At 40.4% G+C, this 16,396-nt stretch overlaps 1 protein-coding gene across 1 annotated transcript; it reads right to left on the bottom strand.

The window, feature by feature from the left end:
- Positions 1–2,316: 2,316 nt before the first annotated feature.
- SLC30A8 (solute carrier family 30 (zinc transporter), member 8) lies at positions 2,317–15,909 on the bottom strand (the record flags this gene model as incomplete). Its single annotated transcript, XM_008940863.1, has 7 exons — positions 2,317–2,462; positions 3,436–3,570; positions 6,125–6,230; positions 6,630–6,819; positions 7,340–7,493; positions 11,560–11,698; positions 15,705–15,909. Coding segments are annotated over 7 exons (1,075 nt in total), but the record flags the coding sequence as incomplete, so codon positions are not given.
- Between the last annotated feature and the right edge of the window lie 487 nt (positions 15,910–16,396).

The following is a 16,396-nucleotide window of genomic DNA, read 5'->3' as shown; positions in this document are numbered from 1 at the left end:
AATTCTTAGCAGGTGTTGTGTTTCAATATCTTATCTGATTTCAGTGGGAGGTTTACCTGACTGAGATCATCTGGGATGCCTCCACAAAGCAGAATAATTTCTTGTTCCCCCTACCAGGTAACAAATGCCAGCTTAATGCAGCAATCTATCATCACATAGTTATGTATTATCCATAGCCAAAAGCCCCTAATAATAAATTCTATTCTCCTCAGGATTATAAAGTAGAAAACTAAGGTGAACCTGTTGTAAATAAAACTGAATTCCCTAAAAAGCAAGGCCTTTTTGTACCTTAATAACACAATGCTCTCTCCAGCTGTCAATCTAGAAACACCATACCACTTGGTATCACATACTTTATTCTGCTCTAACAAACCTGTTAATAAAATAAGCCCTACAGCTGTGGGAGTGAGGGCTGTGGAATGGGAAAAGATTATGCCTATTTCTGCACGGATAGTGAAGCTGCACTGTTATGGCCAAGAGCAGAATTGAAGCTTTTTTGTGAAGAAGCAGTTGAGCATACATTTTGAAGCACAAGCCTTGATTTTGCTAACAGGTAAGAGTTTAATTCAGTTGATGGGGCAAAAATAGAGGCACTGCAGCAAGACCTGACTCCTTGTGTCCTGTTCTGCAGTAACCATTGCCAGGTATGCAGAAGAGGAAGATTTAACACATCCTGTTAAGGAATCTCGGAATTAGCTGCCTGAAAGAGAAGCACATCCCTTCTCTTTACAGGGACAGACTCTGTGATGTGCCAAACCATATATAATTATCTGATGAAACATCAGGGATGTAGCTTTACTGGGTAACACCCCACAGACTATATTATGAAGGACACTAGATGCGATGTTCACAATGTCCCAGTCTTTCCTTGTCCTAATTTTTTTCTTTCCTAGAATCACCCAGTCTGTTTTACTGTCACAGTCCTGTAGCATGTTGTGACAATGTCTTCTGCTGACCACATGCCCAACATAGAATGATATTATCATTAACAGGCAGACCAGCAGCCAAACTCCTCCCTCCACTACCAGATCACTCACCAGAGATCCAGAGTGCCAGACAGCCAGAGGGAGGAACAAGTCAATGCACTCACACACCACAGTGGGCATGAAGAAGGGAGCAAGCCAGGCAAGGAGCCAAACCATGGGCAATGGTAGCAGCCAGGGCATGAGCCTAGTCATAAAGCAGGGACTCAGATACAGCTTCATGTTCTGACCTTATCATCCTGGGAACTGACCTTATCATCCTGGGAACTCCACTTGCCATGAAGAGTCAGGGAGCCCTTCCAATAACCAGAATCACAACACATACACTCTAAAACCAGACCTCCCAACCCTACTGCAAGGGGAGCCAGCTCTTACAGAGGTGGCTTCTTGCCCTGCCTATAAGTTAATGTGGAAGGTGGAGACACCTAGTAGTGATCTCTTAATCAGTTCCCATCCAAGGCTGGCCAGACCCTGGGTGAAAAGCAATCAGGAGGGTCTTTCTTGTCTGGTTGTGGACATCATCCATAAGCCAACCCTCATTCTGGGCTGGGGCTTTAACCCCAGCACTTCATAATGGCATGACAAATGTTCCATCACAACTTATCATGATGCAGTATGATATGAGTTATGGGTTGTCTTTATAGCAAAGAATACTGCCCATTTATGGCAGAAAAGTTTGGCTAAGGACTAGCTGAGAAATAGAGAGGAATAGCTAAAAACCAAAGAGCTATTTTCCAAATGTGAATGGAGTGACTCCTCTTGGTATCCATGCTGCACAATATGGTGCCCATCTGATACTTCCTTTAGTAGGCAGGAGGAGGAGTGTCTGCCCAAAGGCACGGAAAGCACATGCCACCTTTCTTTCTCACATCTCTTCCTCCTTTGTACTAATTTAAATTTCCTCTTTTATCCTGAGTAAGTGCTGAGCTTTGCTAACACCAAACTCAACATTTCATTACATTTTGTGATAATTGGTCTGCAGGTAATTTGAAGGTTGATTAGTTTTTTCTTACTCGTGATTACAAACAGGCACTCTTAAATGCTGCTTTAGTGCCGATCTGGTGCTCTAGTCAAGAATAATTTAGATACTTTCTCTTGTAATTGAAAGTAACTGTTGATGGACAGGTAATCTAGCTGATGGATGGACCTAATACGTGCTCTTTCCTGGTAGATGGTACCAACAAATAAAGGTCCATGCACTGCTCACAATGGCAGGGCTTTTTAGCTCAGTTAATTACCATTTGTTGTTAATCAATTACGTACAACCAGCACATATAGTCTCCATTGACCTGTAAGAGAGGTGATGGTTATTTTGCATAGCATATTGCTCCCTTTAATCCCTGGGCTCTTGGCAGAAGACACAGTCTTGTTTTTGATCCTCTCCCGATTCAATCTGAATGGTGATGGAGTGGAAGCTGTAGTGCTCAGAGAGGGCTTGCATAATAGCTCTCAAAATCTTCTGGCTGTCCGCTGTGTCTGCTACGGATAGCAATCAGAAAATAATCAAACTGCATATAATACAATACTTCAAAGAAGAGTAAGTGTTTGCTGACAGAAACTATTTGCAAACTTCGCAAAAGAATTTTGTTTTGAGAAATGTTTCTTTTCCTCTTTATCCTCCTTCCAGGAACCTGCATGTCAGAGAAAGTTTGTTCATTCATATGTGGTCAGAACATCTAATTTTGGCAAGAGCTGAGCTAAGAGTAATCACTAAAGAAATTCAGTTGGGCAGAAGAGTGGAGGAATGCAGGAGTACTTAATAAAGATTAGCTTATCCAGTCAAGGAGTAGCAACAGCGCCAAGTGATTTGGGTGGCTGGTAGACCCACTCCTTTTGGGAAGTGAGGACTCCATGGATGACTTTGCCTCTAAACCCATTTTTGGCCAAACCCAGGCGGAATTTTTTCCTTAAATAAACCATAACACGTACAAAGAAACAGATAAACAAGAAAATTGATATGACAACTTGTCAACAGGGATAAGGACTACATTTAAAAAAAAAAAATTAAAAGACAAACTGTTCCCCTGGAGTAACCTCTACGCTCCAATCTATGTTTTACAGATTGTTTTAGAGCTAGAGATGCATCAAGAATGAAGACTTCCCCTGTAAATGCTTCTCACAGGGATTGATAGTTTTCAAGTTTGATAAATCCACTCCAAAATCTATTTGATACTTTGAGAAAAGTACAACCTGGGTCTAATTCTTCTGGTTTATTTAAAATGTCTTATAGTTTATGTCTTTGCTCCACAACCTGTGTAGTTTTCAGGTTTGGGGCTTGTCTCTGTTGTTTTGGCAAGGTTTCTGGGAGGAGGATTTGAGCGCTTTTGTTGTTATTTTTCCAACAAAACAACCACATTTGTTTTAACAAGCAACAGATATACCAATCAGGAGAAACTGACCTTTAGTAGGCAGTAGCTGAATTCTTACTCCCTGTTTACAGAAATTTACTGACCTGTGGCAACATGAGCAGATAGCATAGTTTGATTCATTGTCAGAGACCAAAGATGAAGGTTGTGAACAGACTCCACTTTCTCAACTGCTAAAATTCTTGCTCTCACTGCATTATAAGCAAGTCCTTTTGATGTTCCTTAAAAGGAGAAATTGGTGGAAAAAAAATATTTTGAAGAGGTAAGAAAGATGATCATTAAAGGAAAATGCATCATTAACATTTATTCAGTGAGAAGTATAATTTTTATTAAAGTATTCAATGTTTTGGAAAGCTTGTCTCTTAGGTAAGCATCTGTTTAGCAGAGAGGGAAAGATAAATGTAAAGATTCAAATGGTTTGGCTCAGGAATCTTATATGAAATTAAATCCCAGGTCTGGTTATTGAGTAGATCAGTGATTATTTTCCTATATGAGCCTTCTTATAAAAGATGATGATGCTGATGACCCTCATTCAGAGTGAGGACAATTGTGATGGGATGAGTTGCAACAAAAAATTCAGAGTTTAATTTAAATCCAAATTTGACAAAGGAATTTAACTACAGAACTTCCCTGGAGTGAGACCAGCGAGTTTGGAAATACACCTCTATGCCCACATGAACAGCTATGCTCATCGTTCTTCACTTGGATAAGTAAACTGAAAAATATTTTTAATGCCACCAGTTATGAGCATAATAATGACAAGCACAGTATTGGTTGTGTCTTTCTTACCATAACTGATACTTTTGGTAATTGTTAATGACCTCATTGTTGTCTGCTTTGTCCTATATGTTTATTATAAGAATGATATGCGATAGCAAGTATTGACTTAGTAGAATATGATACTAACATGCACATATTGGCCAAGAAGACCAACAGTGTCCTGCCTTGTATGAGAAATAGTGTGGCCAGCAGGACTACAAAAGTGATTGAGCCCCTGTACTCAGCACTAGTAAAGGCACATCTCAAATACTGAGTTCAGTTTTGAGCCTGGAGAAAAAGAGATTCAGGGGAGACCTTATTGCTCTCTACAATTACCTGAGTGGAGATAGTAGAGAGCCGGTGGTCAGTCTCTTCTCTCAGGTAACAAGTGACAGGACAGGAGGAAATGACCTCAGGTTGTGCAGATTAGATTAGATATTAGGAATAATTTCTTCACAGAAAGGGTTGCCAAGCACTGGAACAAGTTGCCCAAGGAGGTGGTAGAGTCACCATCCCTGGAGGTATTTCAAAGACATCTAGATGTGACACTTAGGGATGTCATCTGTTTAGTGGTCATCTGGTAGTGTTGAGTTAATGGTTGGACTTGATGATCTTGAAGGCTTCTTCCAACCAGAACAATTCTATGGTTCTATGTTCTTTAGAGAAAACTAGGGAAAGTCAGTGCCTGACACAGTCAGTCGCAGGAACTGTGAGGCTGACACCCTGTGACACTGTGTGGGGTAAGAGCCACCAGTACAAGCTCTAACATCCAATTTCTTTTCAGAAGATTCTGGCCAGAATATGCTACTATGTAGGTAGGAAACTGGCTTCAGAGACCTTCCCAGAAGGGCTTGCTGCAGAGAGGAACAGAGCATTGCCAATTTTTGCATGTCAGCACTGCTTACAGAAGCTGGGAATCACTGCACTGAGAAAAGACAGGCATCAAATCAGGGTCTCCCTGAGTGTCAGGGGCTACCAGGCCTTCCTGGTACTTTGATTTCTTTCAGTAATCAAGAAATTTTCTGATTTCTTCGCAGCTAAGATACAGCCAGTTGCTGCTTTCTGTCTAGGTACAGTTCTACACAGCTATATCCCTATCTCACAATCACTGAAAGCAAACCAACCCTAGAATCAAGATTCACCGTAAAACAATGTGGGAAATTTTCTTTCTTGAAACAGAAGTGGGTGCGAAGTGAAAGAGAAGTAAATAGCCGTGCAGACAGCCACACAGGAACTTGTATCCACTCAAAACCTACACTGTTAGAGCTACTTTTCCCTTTAGTCCTTATGTCTTCATATCTGAGAAAGAGAGTGCATTATATTATCCTGTATAAGGAAGGTAAAAACATGCATCTATGACTGCTTAAACAATTTGGCCTTGCAAATCAAATCTTCAGGCCCATAGCTGACAGGATTAAATATTTTTAAGCCTAGTTCTCTTGCTGCTGATGTGCTGAGAATTGTCTATTTCCTTGCATCTGAACACAACTGGAAAGCTCCATCAGCTTGCTTTGCTGAACTGGAGTAACTAAAAATCTTTTAAAGTTCTGCCTCTTGCACTCAGTCTATTTCACAGACACAGTTCAAAGCACAGTCTTTTTCCTTTTTCTCTCTTTTTTTTTTTTTTTTGGCAAAGACTTGTATTTCACATGGGGAAAGCAATTACAAAATGAACAAAGTGAGTAGACATCTCACATGCCAAAGGAGTGATAAAAAGCAATGTTACACATACGACAAAATAAAGCAACTCAGTTTTCGGAACAAATTGGGAGTTCATTAGCAAAACACCAGGACAGATTTTTTATGAAAACTGCCATATATATATACAATTACAATGGTAGAAAACAGTTTTAATTACAATTTTAATTGGATTTAAAGTATGATCAGAAGTTTGAGAATACTGGAAACTGACACAGAAGTGTGCTATTATACTCTTGTCAGTGAGTGTAAGTGTTACGGAGAAAGAGAGAGAAGAAACCAAAATATAAATGTATTGATTTTGGAATCAGGTCCTACCTTCCATTAACACCATCAAAATATCCCTTAAAATGGTGATGGTGGTTGCCAAAACAAAGATGGAAAACACAAATGTGCAGATTGGGTCAGCTATTTTGTATTCTGGCTAGAAAAATATGAACACATCATTTTGTTAGTTTCATTATTGTTGGTTATTGCCATTTTTAATCAGTTAATATCCAAAAAATGATATATTCCACTCATCTAGTAGACAATGAGCGCTGACCTCATTTGCCAGTTAGGAAGCCTCAGCACAGGGAATGAAGGTGATACAGACAAAGAAAGGGAGAGACTCCAAAGTATCCTCCTTGCAGTTGAAACGCTAGAAAGCAAGTGTTACACTCTCAACAGCCATTTCAATTCCCCAAAATAACTGTCTTTTACTAAATTACAATGTATATCATTAAGACAGAGAAAATGTTTACATAGTACCTAGTGTCACAATGCTATGAAAATAACTATTACTCTTAATTGCAAGGAAGGCAAGTGAACTAATAAAACTAACCTTAAAGAAGATGATAAGTGCACTAATTAGCACACTAATACTCTGGAATAGATCTCCAATGGCATGCACGAAGGCTGCCTGCAGACTGGCATTGCTCAGAGCTGGCTTTTCCAAAGGCGCTGGCATGTGGTCCCTGGCTTGTGCCCCATGGCAGTGCTTGTGGCTGGTCTGGTGCAGAATCAGGCTTAGTCTGCAAGAGATGCAAAGCTTCAAATATCAGTGGGGTTATTGCATCTCTGAAAGCAGTGACATCACACACATCACCTACCCTCTCACTTCTGAATGCTGAACAGTAAAATCTGACACATTAAGTAAAAAAGTAGAGTGACTAATTAGATAATTCCGAGGTGTTTCAGTGTTTTGCATATAAACAGGAAAGTCTGTGAAAGGAGTCATTAGTGAGGCCTCATTTTTTATAGTTCTTGAATGTTCTGACTTCTAATAAAAAGTGAGATGGGGATTAATCTTTTCCTGGAGTTTGTATATTCCTAATTTCCCTTCCTAGTGTGACAGTTAACAGAAAGGAGAAGAGCAACTGCAGCCTTCACTAATAAGCAGGATCCCTCTTCTCTACTCCTTTCTGTATCTTCATGAAACTAATAAACACTTAATATTTTTGAGGCCAATACCTCTGTATCATTTTTTTATTGAAATACAGCAGCAGGTTCAAGGTTCAAAAGTTATACTGAGAGGGAAACAAAGGAACTTACAGGATGTTGGCAACCACGGCACAAGCAGAGGTAATGAGCATCACGGTAGCATCAACATTGTAATCGGAGTGTAGCAGCCTCATGCTAGCCAAATATATCAACAAACCAGTCACCATCCAAATGATTAGCATAGACATCAAAGCTCCCAGAATTTCTAGGAATTAAACCAATCTAATTTTAGCAAGAGTCATAACAGAAATGCAAGAAAAATAAAATACATTTTTTAAAAACTTTTTTTTTTTTTAAAATAAAAAAAAAAGAGATTGATGGTAATGGTTCCAAGTTTGTCAGCTATATAGCCAGAAATGTTACTTCTTGTGTATTGGCAGCCCTGATGCTCACAAGGAATGTTCCCAAGCACTTTCTGGTTGTAGCAAATAGCAGCCCTATGCATGTGATGGTCTACCTGCTCCTACTTTTGACCCCTTTTCAGTGTTGAGTTCATGCAGCATTTGGAGAAGTTGGAGAGATTAAAAAGAGCATTTGTGGAGTTTTGGGAGGAGAAACAGGATGTATAATGGGAAGGAAAAATAAACAAGCAATTTTTTTACATCTTATGTAGTTGTCTGGCACTGCCAATTCAGTGTGAAGACCCCAGGAACCAGTGAGATCATCTGGTGGGGGGCAGAGGTTGGAGGGAAGGGAAGAGGCACAGCTCACACAAATCCACTGCAAACATAACTCCCCTCCAACAGCCTGCCTTGTTTCTGCACACCTCTTGTCACTTCACACTTCAGAAAGGCAGTGACAGCCCCCAACAAGGTCCTGCCAGCAAAACCTCTCCTTCCTCTCTTCCAGGACTCATCATGCCAATGCCACAAAATCATTTTTGTGCCACCAGCAGTGATGAGGACAAAAGAAGTTCTTTTTTCCCTGAGGCAGCAAAATTTAATTTTGTCTCTATTGGCTCCAAGTTGGGCTCAAATAAATCCAGTTGCCAAGGCCACCTTTTATTGCACTGCCATAGGAGATGTCTGAGGATGCTCGTACGAACATGCAGCATGTTTTTAATAGGATGTTGGACTATAAGGTGCCAGGTAACTTGAACAGGTAAATGTGGTACTTTATGCACACAACTGAGACAACAGAGGTTTAGGTTGGATGTTAGGAAAATTTTCTTGACTGGAAGGATTGTAAAGCACTGGAAGAGACTGCCCAGGGCAGTGGCTGAATCACCATCCCAGGATGTATTTAAAACTCATGAGAATGTGGTGCTTATGGACATGGTTTAGCAGTGGACTTGGCAGACTTAGGTTGATGGTTGGACTCGTTGGTCTTAAATGTCTTTTCCAACCTGAGTGATTCTATGACTCTATGAACACCAAGGAAAGTGAAAGCTTGTAGTATAGTAGATGCCAGAAGGAGAAGATAACTTCTGACCCCCACTGTCAGTCTGTGAATGCAGATGAAACTCAGCTTATGATTCTGTACATATTTTTCTGAGGGCCATACCTTTTGCAGGAGCCCAGGCTTCAGATGCTTATCAAAATAACCATTTTGTCCCAAACTGACAAACAATAAATGGAAGTGCACCAACAGGGAAATCTGGTTTTGCTTAGAAGTAGACAGAGAGAAGCTAACATAAAGCATGCTTAAGTTTGCATTTTCTGCAAGCTAAAGATGGAACCCCTGCAAACTGTGCCCAGGTGAAGGTGTTGATGGCTATGCTGATGACACTTTCTGTTGCTGGCATGAAAGAAGCCAACAGCTTTTGTGAACACCTGTATGAATATCTGTGTGCATGTGTGCATATAGTCGACAATGGATTATGTCAAAGGTCATCTTTACCTACACAGGTGAAAATACATACTAATTTTCAATGTAGGATCTTAGTAAAAATTTAGCTAAGCTTACAGCCCATCCAGTAGTACTAAATGCTTTACTTAAGATGTTCTCAATTACATTTCTTAAGAGCTACCAGCACTAACAAGATGCAGAAAACAATAGTGTAGGATTGTTTGGACATCTCTGAATTGTACCAGAAGTAAAGAAATCGAGAACTTGAAGAGAACTTTCCTGCTTGGACATAGGTCTGTCTCACACTATCTGTATTATTCAATATTGCACTTCCAGCTAGGTTGCTGGAAGTAGCTGCATACCCAAAGGATACCTTTGAACTGTTGGATTGACGGGTTCTGCTGCCTAGTTCTAGCTTAGAGCACAGGAGGATTCAGATGGCTTCTTCCAAAACTGAGCCCTGTCATAGATAATCTTTACATGACAAACCCTATATTTCAGTCAGAGTAAAGCAGTGAAAAAACAGCTTCCACTGTCATGGGGGGCTCCAGCTGCAAGACCTTGATAGTGCACAGTGACTCTGCCACTCATCTGCCTGCCCTCAGCTACTCTATTAAGGCACCCATCTGTATATTAACTTGAAAATATAGCTGGGTAATTAAGCAAGAAACAGGATAACTATCACGGAATGCAATTAAATAGCCACTGACATGTGATGCAAGGCTCTCTTTGCTACCAGGATAAAAGGCAATAGAAGATTGATTTTGAAGTTCTACATTTCAATTACAAAAAAATGAAAAATCTTACACAGACTGTGGGTCAAGTTGTTGAACGTGCCTATGTCAGCAAGAGAAAAGTCTCTCTTTCACATGCCTTTCTTCCTAGGCTAAGAGAGCATAAACACAAAAAGTAATTATGGATAAACTGGTGGTAAGTAGTAGTTTGCTGCAAAATTCAGCTGTGTGTTGTCTACATAATGCCAGGCATACTTGGGTCATACTAAACCTCCCCCTCATCCATCAGCCTGCTTCCAGCAGAGTTGGTAGAATATACTTAGGGAGCAAGACAGGATGAGTGTGGATATGTCTTCCCTGGTACCTTTTGTAGCTACAAGCAACCTTGACCTACAGACATCATGAGTCAGAAGCTGCTTCTGGTCTTTTATATTGAACATCTTTGAAACATTTATCATTGGAGCCCCCAGTTCAGGTGCAGAGGTATCTAGATCCATTTGAGATACACTGATACCTCCATGTATGGCTTAAGATGTGTAGATGATCTGACACAGACTTCTGAAGTGGCAGCTGGAGACTTTGTGGAACACATTAGAGCATTTCAAACAACACTGATCACTTACATATGAGCAGCTAAACTGAGCCCTAAGACACTTAGCATGGGATTAATTTCCAGACTAAGACAACTAAATTAAAACTATCCACACGTAGGTATGGAGTAAGTGTCTAAGCTCCCTCTGTGGACAACAGGCATCAAATTAGTAGTGATTCACACAGCTCCCTGCTCCATCGACTGACTAGGAACACATCCCAGTTTCTTAACTATGAGTCTAGTGGCATTTGAGATGTCCTGGTCTTGTGCCTGGCATTCTGTGCAGTCTCGTGGGGGTCTTGTGAAACAGCTGCTATTCCCTTGCATACGTCTCAGACACCCTAGGGATGCAGCTCTTGAATTCTGTGTTTAAGCAGCTGAACAGAGTCTAGTTTCTGTTTAACATATTGGAAACTTGTACTCTGTGCTTGTAAGTATTCATGTATGTGCAGACACTGATATCTAGGTGTCCAAATCTTGAACAGAATCATATCCAATTAAAATCTTTCATATAGTTAATATTTTACTGGTGTCTTGGTTTGGCTTCTGGTTTTAGGTGTCATCTGTAAATATATTGATTTTGGATGAAGACAGAGAACTTTAAAAATGTACCAGTGCTTCCATCTCATAAAAAACAGCAGTGATAAAGAGATATGCAGGGAAAGGATTTAAAAAATGGCAAATGTTAAAGGATCACACTTTTCCACAAATATAATATTATTTTAAAATAATTCAATTATTTGCTTTATCATTCTATAAGTAGAGAAAGCTCTTGTTTATATGGGTATTGCTGCTTTTATAAAAACTTGTGATTCGTAATAGATTAAGGACTCAGTCCTCCTCACACTCAGGTCACTGAAGGAAGTTGCTGTTATCTCAACCAAGGCTAGCACCAACCCAAAACTGTATTAAATAATGAATTGAAAAACACATATATGTAGATATCACTTTGTAGATAAGAGATTATTTTGCTTGTTACTTCTTTGACACTCACTGTCTTGCTCTGTTTGCCATATGTCCTGGAGGCTTTGAGTGCATTAATGCACTATTTCTAAATATCTGCAGACCTATGTTGGCCATCAGCAAATTTTCCAGTCCCTGTCTGTGATGGCTTCCCTTTCCCGTTCTACACGTTTATACTGTGATATGTTAGTTACCTGCTCGGTGCCACCCAAAAGTTAACTGTTTGGTGGGAGGTTTGGAGGCGAGCCACAGTGAGAAGAGGCTGATGAGGAAGCTTGTCAGGTCCACCAGTATGTGCGCCGCGTCGGTTACCACCGCCAGGCTCCCGGCGATCTGCCCACCTGTGTGAAACACCCATCCGTGTCATGGCTCTGCTCAGAACTTTCAGGCACCTGCATCAAACCTGAGACCAGCTTTGCTGTGCATCAAAAGGAACACTCAATTTTCAGTGGTCATACACATGACTCATAGTTTCATTCTGTACCTCATTCATGCAGTGAAAGCTACAAATTAATATAAAGAAAAAAACTTAAATTTCTTTGTCTGAGAGAGAGAGAGCCCTAAGTACAATAGGATTTGTTATATTTTAGTGCTGTGGCTATATTCCTATTGTACTGTTTTACTGTGACTATTTTAATATCGTGTTTCTTTGTGAAAGGCAGTATTAGGGATCACAGTTCCAGTATCGTCCCACAATCTTTTCACAGATCACTGGTATCTTTATGCATGTACAAAAACTTAGAGACTTAGCTTCTGGTGTTCATTTCCTATTTGTTATAGGAAAATATGCATGTTCTTCCTGAGTTTTGGATAGCTGGATACCAAACTGTTTGTCACAGGCAACACTAAAAAAAGAATAAAAAGAAAGGTCCCAGCGGGGGAGCTGTGATAGACAACCAACTGTTTTGATGAGGGCATAAAGAAAAATGTTCTGTTCATGGGACTAATCTATCATTTTGCATCTCTAATGCATGATTTAATTTTCCTGCTAGAGATGGAAAACTGTGGCTGAATATCATTTTACTCTGGGGGGCTTTGGTTTAATGGGAACTCTGGGAAAAAAAAACAAAAAAACAACAACAAAAAAAACCCAACCAAAACCAACCCACCAAACAAACAAACAAAAAAAACACCAACCAAAAAAAAACCCCAACCCAACCTAAACCAAACCAAAAAAACAACCAACCAACCAACCATTTTTAGGCTATCTGAAACCACATTTCTTTTACCCTGTAAGCTACATGTAATTATTTTGCCAAATTTTTCTAACCCTGTCTCAGGGCTAAAAGCAAATCTAAAGTACCTAAGAAACTAAAATCAGTGGTTGCAGAAGAGGCCAAGGATCATAGGCAGGAAGCTGTCCTGCTAGCTTCTTATAGCAGGGGAGTGTTTTCATCAGAGTGGAAATGTAGAAAAACAGAAATGTGAAATGGTTGAGCCAAAACGTCTAATTTCTGTATTTGGCAATATATTTCCATTCTTCTTCAGTCATTTAATGAATTTTGACTCACCTGTTTCTCCTGACCATAACCCATGTGAGAATCAATGAATTCTGAAAAACATCACAAAATGCCTCATTCAAACCTTTGGCAAGATACCGCTGGCAAAGGGATGTGTGGACATAGCTCTCGTTTCCTTAAAAATGGAAAGTCTTCACAGCAGCAGGAGGGACTGCCTGCTTCATTTCCTCCCATATGCAGATTTTAGGTTAGAATACCTAATACAATGTGGTTTGTCACCGTGGGAGGATCAATATTGCACATATAGAGGGCATAGATTATTTTTTCTCTTGCTTCCCTATACATGCTATTTACAGCTGCTTCAAAGCTACTCCCCAAAAGGGAGCAAGCGTGACTGCAGAATTTGGGGGTATCCCATTCCTATCAGTTAAGTGAAAATTTCTACATAATAGGGATTTCCCAGGATATGCACAGGTGTAAATGCACATATACTTCTTGGTCACGGCACAGCTCTCACACTTTCACCATTTGCAGGGTAGCCATTTTTCAAGCAGGAAGCAATTTTACACAGAAGAGGTAAGCAGGCTTGTCTGACAGTGCACAGATGTTAGCAACCAAGGCATCAGCTTGCTTTCAGCAAACAAATACGCAGAACACAAGCTGCCTGCAAAACCCTATTGCATTTTAGATACTGTATTTCCATATTCTGTGGGACAGCATTACAACAGCTTGCTTCTACCTGCCGCCTTTGAAATATGTTGACACATTATTATTTTATGGATTGCTGGCATAACTAATATCTTGGGTGAGTTTCTGATATATCAGCGTGCTTATCTTAGCAAGCTGGTCTAGTCTTTATAATCATCTTTGACATGAGGACGCATGCGAGGTTTGTCTTTCTAGTGCCCAAATGGAAATAAAGTACTTTGAAATCCACATTTGTTCCTTAGCCACTAAAAATCCTTGAAAGCACTTTTATATCAGGGTGGTGCATAGGATGTCATGGATTTTACTGGTATCTCCAAATCTATGGAGATTGTGAGGGATCTGCACTGGAAGAACAGAAGACAATTGTGTTTTGGAGACAGTTGGTATATCAGGCTCAGCCAACAGTGCCCCTTTTGGGAAAGCAGTAAGGGCCAGCACAGATGGTTTGAGCAAAAAATGTAATGGGAAAGATCTAGAGATTCAAAGAAGCACAACTTTTCAATCTCTTTGAGAGTGATGCAGCTTTGTTTCTTCTGTTTAGCATAATAATGCCCACGGAAGCTGTTTGCCCTTAAGAGAAGAAGGAAGTGGAACATATTCTTTGTTTTCGGTAGTAAAGCCTGTGTAATGGTTATAGGCTTTTATTGCTTTGTATCAATACTCCCAACAAGTGGCCTTTGTGACTTACCCTTACCCAAAATGGATGTTTATAGCTTTGTATTTGACAAAGCAGTAGAAATTGTCAGTCACTCAATGGCCAATCATCAGACACAGGCAGTCCAGCCTAACGATTAAAAAAATTAAATGTATGGTTCATAATTACAAAAATCTCCATAGACTGCCATCTGTAACTGTGGTTAATAACTGGTTTGTCAAAGTGAAATGGTCTGAAGCAAAATGGTCTTCAAGCCTGTTACTTAAGCTGTCACTGCAAAAAAGCTGTATGATTCATTAAGCAGAATGAAACATTTAGTTAACATATCATCTGTCCTTCCAATTATCCCCGAGCATTGCAGCATTCACCGAACTTAAGCCTACTGATTGTGTGGTTTTATTAATAATGCATTACTTCTGGCACTGGAAATTACTGCACGGAGATTAGTGGTATGCACTGGTTTTCATGGGGGAAGGGCACATGACCTAAAAAGAATGGGGCTTCATGCAGATGAAGCATGTGGGAGGAAGGAGCTGGAGAAGTCCCTGCTGGGTTTGGCAGCCAGAGGAGAAGGCAGAAATGCAGCAGCTCTTTCAGGGCCTCCACTTCTCACCTGTGAGGAAGACGAAGCCTTTCTATTTCATTTTCATGGGGCTCCATGAGCTGAAAATACATGGGTTTCAGAGGCCTTCCTGGCTGATTTTTGTTACATCCCCTGGAGCACATGTGGCAAAAGTCTGAGGGATACCTTGTGACTTACCTTACCTCACTTCACTGCAGAGAAGGTGAAATTAAAGAGCCAGGAGCTATCAGGTAGTTATAAATATCACAGAGGCCATGCAGAGAGCAGATTGGTGGGACAAAATGAAAGCTGATGCTCTATGAGCAAGCCAGATACTTATATTAGATACTGTAGGATGGATCCAGAAGTGATAGCTAATTAGACAGGGGAATAATCTTCCACTGATCCAGAGACATACCAGCAGGTCACTTTAAAAGAGAAACGTGCCCTGATATAAATACATTGACTTAACTGAAAAGAAGCAGATGGTGAATCTGGCCCTGGATTTCCCTGGAATTTGTAAAGACTTGCATTTAATATCAGATCCTGCTGCTAGCAGCCTTTGTTAGTGCTGAGATCTCATTGGCCTCAATAAATGTGTAAGGTCTTTTAATCTTTTCCAAAAAATGCAACCCAGTTTATTAGAAACCTTTTCTGACACGATGCTGAGACATACTAGCCACTTTTAGCTGAGCTTAAAGACCTAGGAGAACAGTTCAGACCATTAACTATCTCTGTGTTTCTACACAGATGAAATCCTTAAATCAATGTATTAAAATATTTTTATAAGTTTACTTAGAAATCCACCACACTTCTTTTAAAGACTGGGGAGAAAGGAGAGTTATTGTATGTGGGAGGGTCTCAGTGCAGTGTGGGGTCCCGCAGTCAGAGGGTGGGCAAAAGAACATGAGCGTGGCTGTGCTGGGCACCAAACTGGACTCTCTTTGGCAAAACATACTCCCCTATAATTTCAGCAGCCATGAAGAAGATGCAAATTACTGATGCTACGCAGAGCTTCCTCCTGGCCTGATGCTGCTCCCTTTTTCCATCCTCGCAGGCCTGTGAGTAGCCGTGACAGTGATACGCTGGATTAGCTTCAGTAACTTCTGCTTCCTCATGCTGCCTCTCTTCATTTACATTATTCTGATGCCAGCTTATCCTTTGGGATTAAAGGAAACAGACAGTTAAAAAGGAAAAGACCTGGTTATTTGGGTGTCTAGCCTTGCAGTCCCAGAAACTATGTAGTTAATGCTTTCAAAGGATAAAAGCAGCGTTGAGAACAGCAGAGCAGGTCATAGAGGAGGCTTGCTCACACAAGCAGGGCTCTGTGGGAGGGAGCTGCACATGAAATGACTGCTCTGGGTGTGTTTCCAAGCTCCTTGGGCTCTCCTACAGCATTTTGAAGTTTATGAGGCACAGGGTGACATTCTTAGGATGCGTGTTTTACACACACCATATGATTTCCAACAAGCAGTACTTGATGCAAATAGTAACCAAAATCAGCACAGCATGGAGACAATTCTATGGAAAATGTCAGGTTTTTATCCTCAACAACTTTGCCAGGGAGACTATTAAAAAAAAATCTTTTTCTCACATATAATTGACTAAGTACATTTCTCTCCTCCCTTTGCATGCAGAACTATTTT

This window comes from Merops nubicus, unplaced genomic scaffold, assembly GCF_000691845.1.
Source record: "Merops nubicus isolate BGI_N331 unplaced genomic scaffold, ASM69184v1 scaffold9365, whole genome shotgun sequence".
NCBI classification, from domain to species: domain Eukaryota; kingdom Metazoa; phylum Chordata; class Aves; order Coraciiformes; family Meropidae; genus Merops; species Merops nubicus.
Note: the sequence above shows the minus strand (reverse complement) of the source record. Positions and strands in the feature narration are given on the sequence as shown.